Here is a 15006-nt window from a genome sequence, read left to right on the forward strand (position 1 = left end):
TCACATATATAATAGAGAAGTGTTTTGGGAAGTTGGTAAAACGTTGACTTTTTAACTATTTTAGTCTATTTTATCTTTTTGTGAATAAAAAATATGAGAGGTAATGTGACTCAAAATGGGTAAAAAGTCAAAAGCGGCGTTTTTAGCTCTTTCCAAAAGAGTCCAGAGAGGTTGTGCTTGATCACTGGTGCTTCATCGAAGCTTGAGGTGTTGATCCCATGTGAGTACTTGGTTTTGTGGTTGTGATTTGGTTGTCGATTGTTTGGTTTTATTGAGGAGGACTTTACTTTTGGGAGTATTGAGATTTCATGTAATGAAAGGGATATATAATTTAAGTGAGGAAGAAAATATCAATAAAAGATGATGAATTTAGTGATTGCCAATCATGCGGTGATGAATGCTCCTATTAATTATTTTTTTTGTGAGAGGGTAATTTGTAAATAAATTGAGCCGAGCTAGGAAGAGTCTTCTTTGGGAGTTAGACCACGTAATGGGCCGAGATAAGGGCTGGTGTAGCTCGATCTTAGGCCAAGAAGACATCTCATATTTTGGGTTTGGACTGAACTATGGACCGAGGTATCGGTAGAAAGAGGACCGAGCTAAACGATAGCTCTGCAGGGCGTCATCTCGAAGTCAAGACTGATAGTAGTGCTTAAAGTATCACAGAGCCGAAGTAACTTGGCTGACCGCAATGTTAGCTGAGGTAAAGATGTCAGCCGAAATAAGTGGGCCTGGTGGTTAGCCGAGGTATTGGTGAGAAAGGATGTCGGGCTTGGTATAGCTCGGCCGGTCTTGGTATAACTCGGCCAGGCGCCATCTACATCATTACTTAAGCGTGTGACTGGGGTAACTTAGCTCGGTGTGGTTGCAGCAGCTTATTAAAAGGAGGTAGCATCAATGGTGAGGGCCGAGCTATGTATAGCTCGGTAGGGTGGCATCCGTTAGATCGGCTTTCGATCACACGATCCGAAGGGCAAGGGACCGAGATAAATCAGTTCGGGCAGAAATGTATAACCGAGGTAAAAGGTTCAGCCATCTTACTTGGCTTGCAGTGATGAGACTTCTAGTAGGACTCTACTAAGGAGGGTTAGAGTCCTACTGGGATTGTGTAAACCATCTCACTTGGTTGGTAGTGAGTAGGAGTATGACTCCTAGGAGGACTCTACTAAGGAGAGTATAGTCCTACTAGGATTGTGCAAAGCCATCTCACTTGGTTGGTAGTGAGTAGGGTGTGTGATTCCTAGGAGGACTCTCATAGGGAGAGTTAGAATCCTACTAGGATTGTATCAAAGTAAAGTCTATAAAAGCTTAGGACCAGACCTTTGTACAGGTATCCCAATTCTTACTCTAGAATACATAGAGCTTATTGTCTATTGTCTAGTTGCTGACTTAGGCATCGGAGGGGTTTCCGACACACACCCGCTGGCTAGCTCACATTTGTGTTTTCAGGTGACAAAGCAATGTTGTTTGGAGGAGTGCAAACTTGATCAATAGGATCATACGAGAAGAATTATTTCGTGCTCGTACACATAGCCATATGTAAACATTGTAAAGTCAAACTCACCATTACATAGGTTTCATTTTTGTCTCAGTATTGAGTCATTCACATGATGTACATGTAATAGGATTCATAAACATAACAAAATCATGGTTGTCTAAAATTAAGGTTAAACAAGTTCCAATTTTGTTTCACTCAGGCCGGCCTTGAGATTTTTAGGGCCGAAAATCAATAATCAACTAACAAATTTTTGGGCTTTTCATATTTTTTTTTTTCATTGAATGAAAAAAAAAAATTGAAAGTAAAGGACAAAAAATTTGTGTCAAAATCACAAAAAATATTTAGCATTACATTACAATAACTAATAAGTATCGCTTGATCCTCACACTTCTTGTATTTTTAGAAGCAAATAAATCAATCATACTTGCATAATTTAATTTTTTTACAAAATCATTTTCAATGAATAATAATGTTAATAATTTTAAATAGGCCTTTCAATTTTTTAATGGATTAATTTATTTTAAGTTAATTTGGGCAAATATACTTAATATATTAGACTAAACTACAATAAGAGAGACTCCTTTTTTTGGATCTATTTTCAATGGATAACAATTTTAATTTTTTTGAATGGCCTATCAATTTTTTAATGGGTCAATTTATTTTAAGTTAGTTTGGACATTTTTTAATTTTTTTATATTTAAAATATACGTACTATATTACACTAAGGGGTGGTTTAGGATGATCTAAATAAGTGTACTTTTTGACTTTTTATGAAATATAGATTGAGTATGGATTGGATTTGAAGTGATGTGTTAGAGATATGATGTGACTTAAATAAGATGATGTGACTTAAATAGAATAGTAACTTTTTGATTTTTTAACTTTTTTAAATCATACCAAACAAGACTTAAATTATAATAGAAAGGACTCCCTTTTTTGAGCCTAGGCCATAGCCTTGTGACCTATGCCCTAGGGCAGCCCTGGTTTCACTTGAAAGGGGCATTCATTTGCAAGTCTACTTTCATTTGTTCTTAGGCCTCGTTTGGGAACAGGCTAATTTAATAACTTTTTGGCTATTTGGCTAAAAAGGTAGGTAAAAAAAACTTGTATGTTTGGGATGACTTTTTGGCTAATTACGAAAAGATGTGCAAAAAGTAGAGAGAAAAGAGAATCTTTGACATTTTAGTATGGGTTGTTGGCTTTTTGGCTAATTTAGTAACTTTTTGGCTAATTGGCTAAAATAGCCTCTTGCCAAACGAGGCCTTAATTTCCTTAATAATAGATTCCATCCGCATAAGTCAATTGAGTTGTTTCAATTAATGGAGACTTGTAACTCTTATGCATAAAATAATAAGTTTAAACTTTAAGGGTAGATCAATAGTTAAATATTCAATACCAGACTTGTTGATATTATTTCAAAGATTTGATCCAATAATTACTTTATATACGTGAGATGGAAAATTACAGATACCCGAATTAGTCAAAGGGAGCCAAAATATAAAATATAAATAATTCATATATGATCATTTTAAATAAACCTACCCCAAGCTTAAGGCATTTCTAAAGATGATTTTTGCACTGAACTTGGAAAGTACTTTTAGATAAGGCAATTGAATGTTTTCCAATAACGTAAAAACCCCTACGGGAGAGTAGTTGTAGATATTGCTAATTCGTTGTACAAGTTATTTATAAATCCCCCTCTTCCCATTTTGAATTACAAATATATTTGTCGAATTCACAATTTTGTACAGGACATTCCTCTGAAGGTTCAAATCCTTCTCTTTCCATCCTGATTACAAAGATTTTTGCCGAATTCACTATTGTGTGCAGGACATTCCTCCTATTTTCAGTAATGCAAATCTCATATATCTTACATGATAAAGAAAAGACATAGAAACAATCTAAATTAACTATTGTAAGTTGTACCTAAGGTCCTACAAGCATACATGATGGCACATTTTATTTCAAGCCTAATTTGAAAGTACATGTTTTACTAAATATTTTTTGTCTCTGCAATTTGTGAGCTTAAAAGGTAGAGTAAATTTGCATCTGACTCAAAATATGCTCAAAATTATCAGTAGACTTTTCAATTGGATGCGAATGCATCCCATCATAAGTTGTCACCACTACTCCTGCGTCTTTAGATAGTCGTTGAACTTGCTTCTTAACATTGCAACCTTGATGAGTACATCGATAATAGCTTCTACAAACCAAAAAAAAAACAAGTTAATTGTTGAGCAAGAATCAAAATCTTTAAATTTCAACCAAAAACTTGAAAGCCACATCTTTAAATTATATAACAATACTTTTTGGCCATGTCTTTTAAGAATGGGTCCCAACAGCGTTTAAACCATTGGAAGCCATATCTAACCATTACAAACTAGAAAAAAGCATATCCAGTTTTTCCCTTTTTCTGTCTCTTTTTATATAATTTTTTCATTTTATAATCTTCTTGATCAAGTTTTTCACAATTGGAGGACCAGGAAAAACAAATGCATTAGCAATTCATGAAGCGAAATTAGATTAGCATTCTCTCCTCCTTGTCTTACTCATTTGGGACATTTGGGAGATGCATTCGGTATATAGTGCGTAAGTTAATTTTGTCAACTTTTTTATCCATAGTTTTGTCATGATAACACAATGATTATAGGAAAAGATAAGGAAATTGGCAAACATGTAAGATATGTTAATTTGAATCATGAATTTATAAGGTGATTTATAAAAAGCAAGAAAATATAAAAAGAAAAGGACTTTAATATATCCATGATCCAAAAACATATAGCAATTTGTTAAACTTCAATCTAAGTTTATCCATTCATGCCTTACAACCAACTATCAATTATCACCACCTAATTATATTCAATGTGCAAGTATTTAACCATTACATGTTCCTAAAAAGGCTGAGTTTGAATTAGAGATCTGGGGAGAAATTTAAGAAAAATAAAAATAAAACGAAATAGAAGATTTTTTTTTTTATTTGATTAATAATTCATCCACTAGCCCAAATTCGAATTAAAGATTTGATGAGAAATTTAAGAAAAAGACAAGAAAATGAAATAGAAGATTTTTTATTTGATTAATTATTCATCCACTGAATTTATTTAGCCCGAATTCGAATAAAGATTTGAGCTCGAATAAGTCTCTTCTCGAGAAGAGATTGGACAAATCCAAACTAAACAAATTCAGTGCACCGGTGTTTTTATGTTTGGTTACTTTTCATTTCATTTTTTTTTCTCTTTACAAATCGTCCTCAAAATATTAATCAAAACACAACTTAAATGTTCATTAAATGTGATGCTTAGATTCAAGTCTCATCGAGTGGCCTTTATCAATTGTAAATAGTAAAAATAACAATAAATAAAATTAAAAAAAAAAAAGAAAAAAAAGTAGAATTATGCTCATGAACTAAGTTGTATAAAGAAAGTGGTGAAACGGTTGATCATATCTAGTAACTAAATTCTAGAAATCAAAGGTAACAAAGATGATTCATGATAATTGCAACAAAAAGAGGATATATAAGAAATCAAAGGGCATTATATATGTGTGTGTGTGTGTGTGTGTGTGTACCTTGGAAAGATGTTGTTCTTGACAGCTTTCTGTCCATACTTCCTCCATCTATACCCATCATCCAGAATATCAACTTGGCTCCTTGTTTGAAAAGCATATCTAGGTTTCCTAATCTTCGTATCTCCCTTTTTCTTACCTGATGATGACTTTACTTCATTAGTTGCGGTCCCAACAAACCTTTGGCTTTGAGAAACATCATTAACTCGTAAATTTGGAGCACCCATGTTTGTCATCAATCCCAAAAACCCATTTGGTTTGTGAGCTTGAAATTCAGTATAAGCATGGGAATTCACCATGTTTAATGATAAGTCAGAGGCTGATGATGTTGATGAGGATGAACACGGAAAGATTGCTTGATGGTTTTCCATGAGAGAGAGAGAGAGAGAGAGATTACTATTAGTGTAGAGAAGAACAAGAAGAAAATGGTTGGTGTGGTCAAGAAGCAACTGGGATACAAATAGGATTTGAAAGTTGGAATAGGAAAGGCGGCTTGGGTAGAATTTCGTGGAAGTGCCTTATCAGTTGCTTGGTGTGAGTTTAATTCTTCTCCGCTGTGTGAGTCTTGATTTAAACGAAGTTTATCTTGGGAGGTCGGGACAAGCTTCCAGGTTATAGTCTCTTGCTCGGAACGAACAACAGGATACCCTGGTGATCTCCTCAAGGGGCGCTGCCTTGGACCTGCGGGAGAGTGAGAGGATTTTCCTGTAACAAAAAAAAAAAAAAGAATTTCGTGGAAAAAATATTATAAATAAAACCAATAATATGACAATATATTTTAATAAATAAAAATTACATTTTTAAATTTTTTATTTTAAAGTAAGAGATTTATTACCAAAAAAATTTGTACATCATTTTTTTCATACAAACTGAAAAAATATATCAAAAAATTTGTACAAAAAGATGTGATTACATTGTGACTTATCACTTCAAAACAAATAATTCATAAAAAATTATTATTACTTACATAAATGTGATTTTTTTGTAGCATTTTTTTTTATTCGTGCTGATATCTTTATCGAAAAAATTACAAATAAACAGAACAATGAATAATAATTATGCTATAGATCTAATATTTGTTTTGTACAATTTTAATTTAAAAAAAAGTACTTACAGCAAGTACATAAAGAATAAAATGTCTCACTAGTTTACAATTTAATTGTGATAGAAACTCCTATACATATATATAATCTCAGTAACCTTCATTTTCTTCCCAACTACTTATAATGTGAGACCCTTATATATATGTATAGACTCCTCCCCCTCCCCCCAATCAAAAACCAAAATCAAATTAGCCTCTGTTTGAGAGGTGGGTTGGCTTTTTAGCTTTTTGACTTTTTTAACTATTTTAGCCTGGACTAAAAAACTTGGTTTGGGAAGAGCTTTTTGACTTTTTGGCTTTTTTGACTTTTTTTTGTGAGAGAAGAGTGTAATGATTATGAATTAGATGTGATGTTTTGTTTTTTGTGTCTAAAATAACCTATTTTATCTTTTGTGACTAAAATAGCCAAAAAAAATCCGGAAAAATCCTTCCCAAACGGAAGTTTAGGAGTCATAAAATTCTAAAAAAAAAATCCCACACATTTCTCTTTACAATTTCTCCATCTTTATCCTGGGTTTATGCTTGTCGTAAACGGCACGAAAATAGGCAATGGTGCTGTTAATAGGACAAATATGTAGGTATTTTTCCATAAATGTTTCGTCAGAAAGTAATGGAAAATTTGGCGCTTATCTCGCTTGGGAATAAGGGGTTGTTTGGGGTGTTTTAAATAAGTGTATTTTTTATTTTTTTGGACTAAAAAATTAAGAAAAAAATTATGGATGTTTAGGTTAATTTTTTAAATTTTTATGAAAAAATGTGTATTAAAAAATTGTATAAATTAGTATGTAGGGAAAAATTAGGATTGAGAGTTGTGCAGCCGTAATTTTTGTTTTGGTGAATAGTGATAACTTTTTAACTTTTTGAGTAACTTTTTGACAGCTTGTCAAACTTAGCCTAAGTTATTTGAATCTTTTACAAAGAAAATATGTAAAAAATTAAAAAAAAATAATATAACAACCTATACTAATTTTTTAATCGAAACATGTAATTGTGAAACGAGACCTTATTTTGAAATTTATGAAAGTAGCTCCACTCAAGTTATAATTCATATTGGGGAAATTTTAGGGTAAGTTTGGAAAAATTCAAAAAAGTCAAAAAGTCAAAAAGTTACTCAAAAAGTTAAAAAGTTAACACTATTCACCAAAAGTCAACAATTACGGCTGCACAACTCCCAATTCAAATTTTTCCCTACAAATCAATTTTTACAATTTTTTATTACACATTTTTCAATAAAAAGTCAAAAAGTTAACCCAAACATCCATATTTTCAACTTCAATTTTTTAGTCCAAAAAGACAAAAAGTGCACTTTTTTAGTCTTCCCAAACTTGGCCTTAATATAAACACTTTTAAAAGAGATATATTATATATATTTTTAATTATTTTATTTTTTGTTTTGGTTATAATTATTTTTTTGGTTATAATAATATTTTAATTATAACTCATAAGATCTTTAGTTATGATTCATGTGATATTTGATTATAATTTTTTTTATTATTATTTATAATTATAATTTAAAAAATATGAAATTATATTATTTTTTCTAATTATAATGTACATATTTTCCTACTAAAAGAACTATAAATACATACATATATATAGGGATGTTTTGAAAAGATAGTTAAAAATTATTTTTTAACTTTTTTTAAATTTTTTGTGAGAGAAGAAAGTAACTCACTTCCCACATATATATATATATATATATATACAAATGGATTGTAAAAGATGTTGTTGCACTCGGTAGGCCCATCTCAAAGTCCAATATGTATTATATAAAAAATTAATTTAATTTGATATTGATAATTATATATTTAGATAATGTTTTTTTAAAAAAATATAAACAATAAATATCATTATAACAATTTATAATTGCAAATTATTATCGTCACAACATTCTGTATAATATTTTATATATATATATATATATATTTAATATTTTCATTTAAATTTAATCATTTTTTTCGGATAGGTTGCTTTTTATTACAAATAATAATATAAGGGCTTTAGCTCTTGATTTTTCATTAGGGTTTGGTTATGGTGTGCAACTTACACCTTACACCTTATACCTTACACTTACACCTTACACTTACACCTTTTGTAAAAAATTAAACCTTACACTTACACCTTTTTTGAGGTTGCACACCATGTGCAACCCACTTACATCTTACACCTTACACTTACACCTTACACTTACACCTTATACTTATACTTACACCTTACACTTACACTTTTTGTGTAAGTGGCACATGGTGTGCACTTGCACACTTAAGAAAACTCCTTTTCATTAAGGTGTCTTAGTAAGTACATTATTATGAAGGGGTGTTTTAAAAAGATAGTTAAAAATTAATATTTTAATTTTTTTGACTTTTTTATATGTGATGTGATATGATTTAAAATAAGTTAAACGTTAGTTTTTAACTCTCCATTCATGTTACTAAGGTGGTGTTTGGCAAGAAGGTTTCGGTGGGTTAGGGGCTAAAATAGTCACAAAAAATAAAATAGGCTATTTTAGCCACAAAAAATAAAACATCAAATTTAACCCATAATCATTATAATCTTCTCTCACAAAAAAAGTTAAAAAGTCAAAAAATCAAAAAGCACTTTCCAAACCAGGCTAAAATAGCCAAAAAATTAAAAAGTCAAAAAGTTAACCCACTTCCCAAACGGAAGCTAAGTAGTGTTTTAGAAAGTTAGTAAAAAATTAAATTTTTGATTTTTTAAACTTTTTTAATGATTTTTTTTTGACAAAAAATTGGATTATTTTAAGTGAAAAAATTGACTTTCAAAACAACCCTAAATAATTCCAAAACCACGTGGGTTGCTTTTTATTACAAATAGTAATATAATGGGCTTTTTAAATCACGTGTGTTAGTAAGTACATCATTCAAATTTAATCATTTTTTTCCGGATAGGTTGCTTTTTATTACAATTTACAAATATAATAATAGGGTGTTTGGCAAGAAAAAAATAGCTTAGTTTAGGTTAAAATTCATAAAAAAATAAAATAGGTTAAAATAGTTAATAAAATAAAATATCACATTAAACTCATAATTATTTTATTTTTTCTCTTACAAACATCACATCCAATTATAAAAAAATCTAATCATCTTTCTAAATATAAAAATTTTAACCTATTAAAATAGTCAAAAACTAAAATAATCAACTAAAATAACAACTTCCCAAACGAAGTGGGCTTTAGCTCTTGATTTTTCAATAAGGTGTTAGTAAGTACATTATTCATAAATAATTTAGCCTCAGCATGCGAATTGTGACAAGCCGTCCGTTGGTCAATTAGAAAATTTATTTATAGGCATGGTCAAAGCACGTGGGTTCAAATTAACCTGTGTTTTTCAATTTTTTTATTAAAATTAATTACACTAAAGTCAAGTTTGGCAATCATAAAATAATTTATCTTTTATCTTTTTTCTATCACATCATTTCTTTATTTTTCTGTACATATTTTCATAAAAAGATAAAAAATATACTTATTTAGATCATTCTAAACAACCCTAAGAGTTTTCAATTATTATTAAATCTTATCGTATTTCTTTAATTATAAATTTATAAGTAAATTACACAGACACCTCCTCAAGTTTTTATTTAATACAAGTCTCTCTCTCGTATTTGAAACAGAGAAAAGTTAGGGATCATAATTTTTTTTTCATGAAAATGATCATGAAAGATTTATGATCCTTGGATTACCTTGATTAGTGTGTGGTGCTTCATTCTAAATATAATCCAAGGGTCACAAAACTTTCATGATTATTTTTGTGAAAGATTTTTCATGATACCTAACATTATTATTTGAAAAATTATATTTATCTTTCTATCAGATTAAAATGACATATTTATCCCTTAGTTCTTGTACACATAAAATAATACATATATTTTGTTCGTGTCATTTTAAGAAAAATAACAATCATCTTTTTTGATTTAACTCACATAAAAAATTAATTTTTTATTTTTTATGTTTTTCAATTTTACTGAATTTTTAAAATATTTAAGCAATTTTTTTTTAGATACATTTAATCCATATATACTTAAAAATTATAATATTTTGTGATTTTGTTTTTAAAATTCACCAAATACAAAAAAAAATAAAAAAATTCAATACATTATCTTATTTTGTTTTATTCAATAATTTTTTTAAAAAACGTTTTGTACAAATTTTATATTTTTTAAATATATCTAGATTAAATTCATCTAATCTAGGTATAATGGTGGGAAAAAAATGAAGAATTATATTCACATGTAAAAATTTAAACAAAAAAATATCATAACAATGTTGTCATAGTCATATTATTGTAAATATAAATCATGTTTATGGTTGTTTTGTTTTAAAGTGAAAGGTCACCGTTAAGTGATATCATTGTGCTTGAAAATTCTATGTAAACTTTATATTTGTATGTCATCACTAAATAAAAATATGTTTAGGTACAATTTAATAATGGAAAATTGTAAAATGTAATCACGATGATAAGAAGAAGAAATAGTAGAAAAAGTGTAAGATGGTCATTTAAAAAATTGGATCCAACTTGTCTCTAATTGGAAATCAAGACTAGACTGTCCAATCCGGCCCATGAGGCCATTTTTGGGCCCCTTTTCGATAATCCGAACCGTTTAATGTGTAGAACTCGTTAATACTATATTCTTGTGAAAAATCACATTGATCAGATATCGATAGCTATTTAATTAGATCAGATTTCTGTCAATTATTTAAATTTTTACTGTTCATTTTTTTACAGAAAACTAATATGATAAAATAGCCATCAAAATCTGATCAATGTGATTTTTTACAGGGATATAGTACTTGACGAGTTTTACACATTGACGGTTCATATTATCGAAACAGGGCCCAAAAATGGACCCACAGACCGAAATGGACGATCCAGTCTTGATCTCCAATTTGAGACAAGTTGGACTGTAAAAAATTTTAGGGCATGACATGAGCAATCCAGGAGACAATTTGTAATGAGATTACAAACTTAGGGAGGGAAATGTAATTTTTTCAATGTGAGAGAAGGATTTGTATTAAACAGAAATCTCAGGGGGTGACAGTGTAATTTACCCTAAATTCATATATTTTAGGATAAATTACAAATATACCTCTTGATATTTGATTAAAATACGAATCGCCTCTGTGGTTTTGAAAATTACATTCTACCCCTTGAGATATCTAATTTTACAACAAATTGCTCTTTTTATTAATAGATCATTAAGTCAATTAATAATTTTTAATGATGTTAGAAATATGTTTCAATTAATAATTTAAGTAATTTTATTATTGTATAGAAGAACAATTATCTATTTCAATTTATTAGTTAATTTTGTTAAACAAAATATTCTAATAATAGAGTATTTATAATTTTCTAAACTACTTAGAATAATTTATACGTTAAGCAAATCTCCTGTTGTATTTATAATTTACCCTATATTTTAAAGTTCTTTAACTTTCACCCTCTTCAAAAAAAAGATATGAATTTTATAGGTTTTTTAGATAGACAGGTATGAATTTTATAGTTATAGGAATCAGTATGTACAAATTTGAAAATGATGATATTAAAGTGATATTCATTAATAATTATGAGAATTTTAATACAATTAATTCCTTTTATTATTATTCATAAAAAAAAATATTCAGTGTTTGATTGAGTTCAGTTTTTTGCAAATTGAAAATTGAAAATTGAAAATTGAATTTTTTATTTTTTTTGTTTTTAATTTTTTTACTTATTTAGATGTATCTTATTTAGATGTATCTAAATAGTAAAATATTAGTGAAAAAATATTTTAAAAAATTAAAAAATTCACAAAAATATGAAAAAATATACTATTTTTGTATTTTGGTATTTAGTGACTTTTTTATAAATAAAAAATCACAAATATTGTACTTTTTAAGTATATTTATGTTACGAGTATCTAAAAATTAAAAAAATTACTTAAAATATAAAATAAAAAAATCATTTAAAATAAAAAAATATGAAAAATAAAAAAGTTAAATTTTCTGAGAACTAAAACAAAGCAAAGTGATTTATATTTATGAACGTGTATTAAAATGCATAACAATAGAATGAATCAACAATTACGGCCTTATATATACCGGGTTTCTAAATTTGGTGGTAATACATGCATCAATTAGTATATTAACTAGTGTATCAATACTAGTTATGACATTATTATTGACTCCACTCATTATATAAATTATAAATGATGTCATATTATCAATTAATGCACTAATTGATATATTAATTAGTGCATATAGTATTATTTTTCACAAAATAAGAGAAATAAAACTCACGCGACTGACGGAGAACGTTGAAAGGATGTGCTTGGTTGGAGAGAAAAAGAAAATGAAAGACAAAAAATAAAAAAGATGATTTATTTTTTGCATTCCCTTTTTACTTTATTTATTTTGATAAATTTGAAAACAAAAATTCGAGCATAAGAGCATCTCTAACGTTTACTTTTCATTAAATTTGAGTAAAATTTTTATCTGATATCGAGTATTTCAATAGATAATTTGCATTTTTCATCAAAACATTGATCGACCAAAAGGATGTCCGGCCAGTTAACTAGTTTGTGTAAATTGACCAACAACTTTATGGTCAATTTTACAAGGAAGAAGTTGTCCGGGAGGACGTCTGGTTCAACAATCACCTACAAATTTGATGAAATAATAAAATTATTTTGATTTAATGAAAAAAATAACTCTCTTTCTATTTGATATGAATTTAATAAAAAGATTTAAACCTCACATTTTAAATATTTTTTTATTAAATTTAAATTTAATGATAAATTTAATAAAGCGTTAGAAATACTCTAACATAACATAACTATTTAATTTCAGTAAAACTGTTTAGATCAAAAAGTTGGTGTGATGACTATAAAAAAATGTTATAAATTCATGGAAGTGGTGGTGGCTATATAAAAATTGTAAATGATTCACTAGGCTAGGCAGTCAACATAAACCACCTACCCAAACAAACATTAATAATGGTGATCTTCTGTTGGTAATATGTTAGTTTTTTGTTGTTGTTTTTTCTTCTAATGCTAGGTTCTCAAAAAGTTTTATTAAATTTTTTATCAAATTTTTTACATTTCTAGCATTTTTTTTTAAATGATTGGGTGTCCGGAATAGTTTATGCACATCTTGATTAATTTTGGGACCTTCGTAAATTATCCCTCAACATGGATTAGATAAATCTCGAGTATGATATAATATTGAGAACTTACATATAAATCGATTTTTTTATTCATTTTTTGTAATATTATTAGACATAAAATAGTAAATTTTATATGTATTTATCAATATAAGCATCACTATTTTTATATTTAACAATAAAAAAAAATCAATTTGTATATAACATCAAAAAAAAAAAAAAACCTTCAATGTTCCATTGTGAGCGAGGTAAGTCTCTTAAGAAAGAATAAGTCTAAGACCATCTCTAACGGTTCGTCAAACCTTACATCAGATTTGAAATTTAGTGAAAAAGTCACTTTTTGGAGCTCTAATGGTTTCACCAAATTGGTATCAAAATGAGAATGAAACAAAAAATTCATCAAAGTGAGAACAGGCTCCAGATTTCATTATTTCACTGTGCGTTACCGTTGAGGTGGGTCAACCGGTCAACCAACCGGATGTCCGGCCAGTTGACCAACTGGTCGATCGGTTCCCTTTCAAATAAGTAGGTTCAAACCGATCAAAAAGGTTCAAATAAGTATAAAAATAAAAATAAAAAATTTAGCCTTACCGGTCGACTGGTCAGTCGACCCACCGGTCGACCCTTCCCTTTTGATACACAGTTGAAGTAAACTATATCAGATTGAGAAAATTGACTTTTTTTTACTCAAATTTGGTGAAAAGTTTGGTTCACCGTTGGAAATGCTCTAAGACATCACACAATGCATGTGGATGGATAAATTTAAAAAAAATAAAAATAAAAATTCTACTAATAAATTTGTAAAATCTTATTTATGACTGTATATTTTATATCTAATTTTATGAATGATTTCTGTGTTTGTGACAAAACTATACAAGAAACGTGGCTCTTGAATTTTTGTGGTTAAAGGCGTTTGGGATATGCTTTTTTATTGGCTTTTTTCATAAAAAGTTTAAATTTTTAGGTTTCTAGTAAATTTTTTTTTTAAGTTTCTAGATTCTACTCAACGGGAAGAACCAAAATGTAAACAAAAAAAAATTAAAAAGTCAAGAAAATATAAAAATAAGCCAATAATTTTTTTTATTATTTTGGCTATTTATTTATAATTTTTTATTTTTAAATTCGTTTATACTAGACAAACTACAAAAGGAAAAAATTACCCCAAAAAAATTGAAAAAAAAAAGGGTCTTATTTTTGTATTTCCAAACCCCAATCATGTGCTTTGACAAAGGCAGGCTTGAAGTTTCCTGGAGGGAACATGTTTGATGTCTGAGTCTCTGTGGAATTAAAATTGGTTGGGTGCATGCATGACTAGATGATCAGCACTGCGGCGCAGCCTCTGCTTAACAGTATTGAAGCAATTAAAAGATGTCAATAATACATTCAACATTCTTATATCTTATTGATTTTTTATATTTTTAGTACATGACAACAAAGCTCAGCGAGGGTAGGCAGACAAGGTTGTTGCTTCAGATCTCAAATTTTATTTTTACTGGACAATAAGATTTTTAATTTTTAATTTTTTTTTGGTAAACTAGAATTTCATAGAAGGTTCTCAAATAATTTTATACTTTAATAGTAAGTAGTTTAAATTTGAAATTTTATCCCAAAAAAAATAATGAATTCAACGGAAGAATGATTAAATTTTGTTTGTTGTTGTTTTAATCGTTGTAAATTGGAATTCGCTA

The 15006-nt window shown here is 28.6% G+C and overlaps 1 protein-coding gene across 1 annotated transcript; it reads right to left on the reverse strand.

The window, feature by feature from the left end:
• Positions 1-3183: 3183 nt before the first annotated feature.
• On the reverse strand, positions 3184-6271 carry LOC114321896 (putative WRKY transcription factor 75). Its single transcript, XM_028269127.2, has 2 exons — positions 5066-6271; positions 3184-3701 (listed from the first exon to the last, which is right to left on the reverse strand). Exons 1-2 carry the CDS (start codon positions 5431-5433, stop codon positions 3524-3526), a joined length of 546 nt encoding a protein of 181 aa, XP_028124928.1. The 5' UTR covers positions 5434-6271; the 3' UTR covers positions 3184-3523.
• Positions 6272-15006: the final 8735 nt, after the last annotated feature.

The sequence above is a fragment of the Camellia sinensis genome, chromosome 10 (assembly GCF_055761805.1).
Source record: "Camellia sinensis isolate YWXY chromosome 10, ASM5576180v1, whole genome shotgun sequence".
Taxonomy (NCBI): Eukaryota; Viridiplantae; Streptophyta; class Magnoliopsida; order Ericales; family Theaceae; genus Camellia; species Camellia sinensis.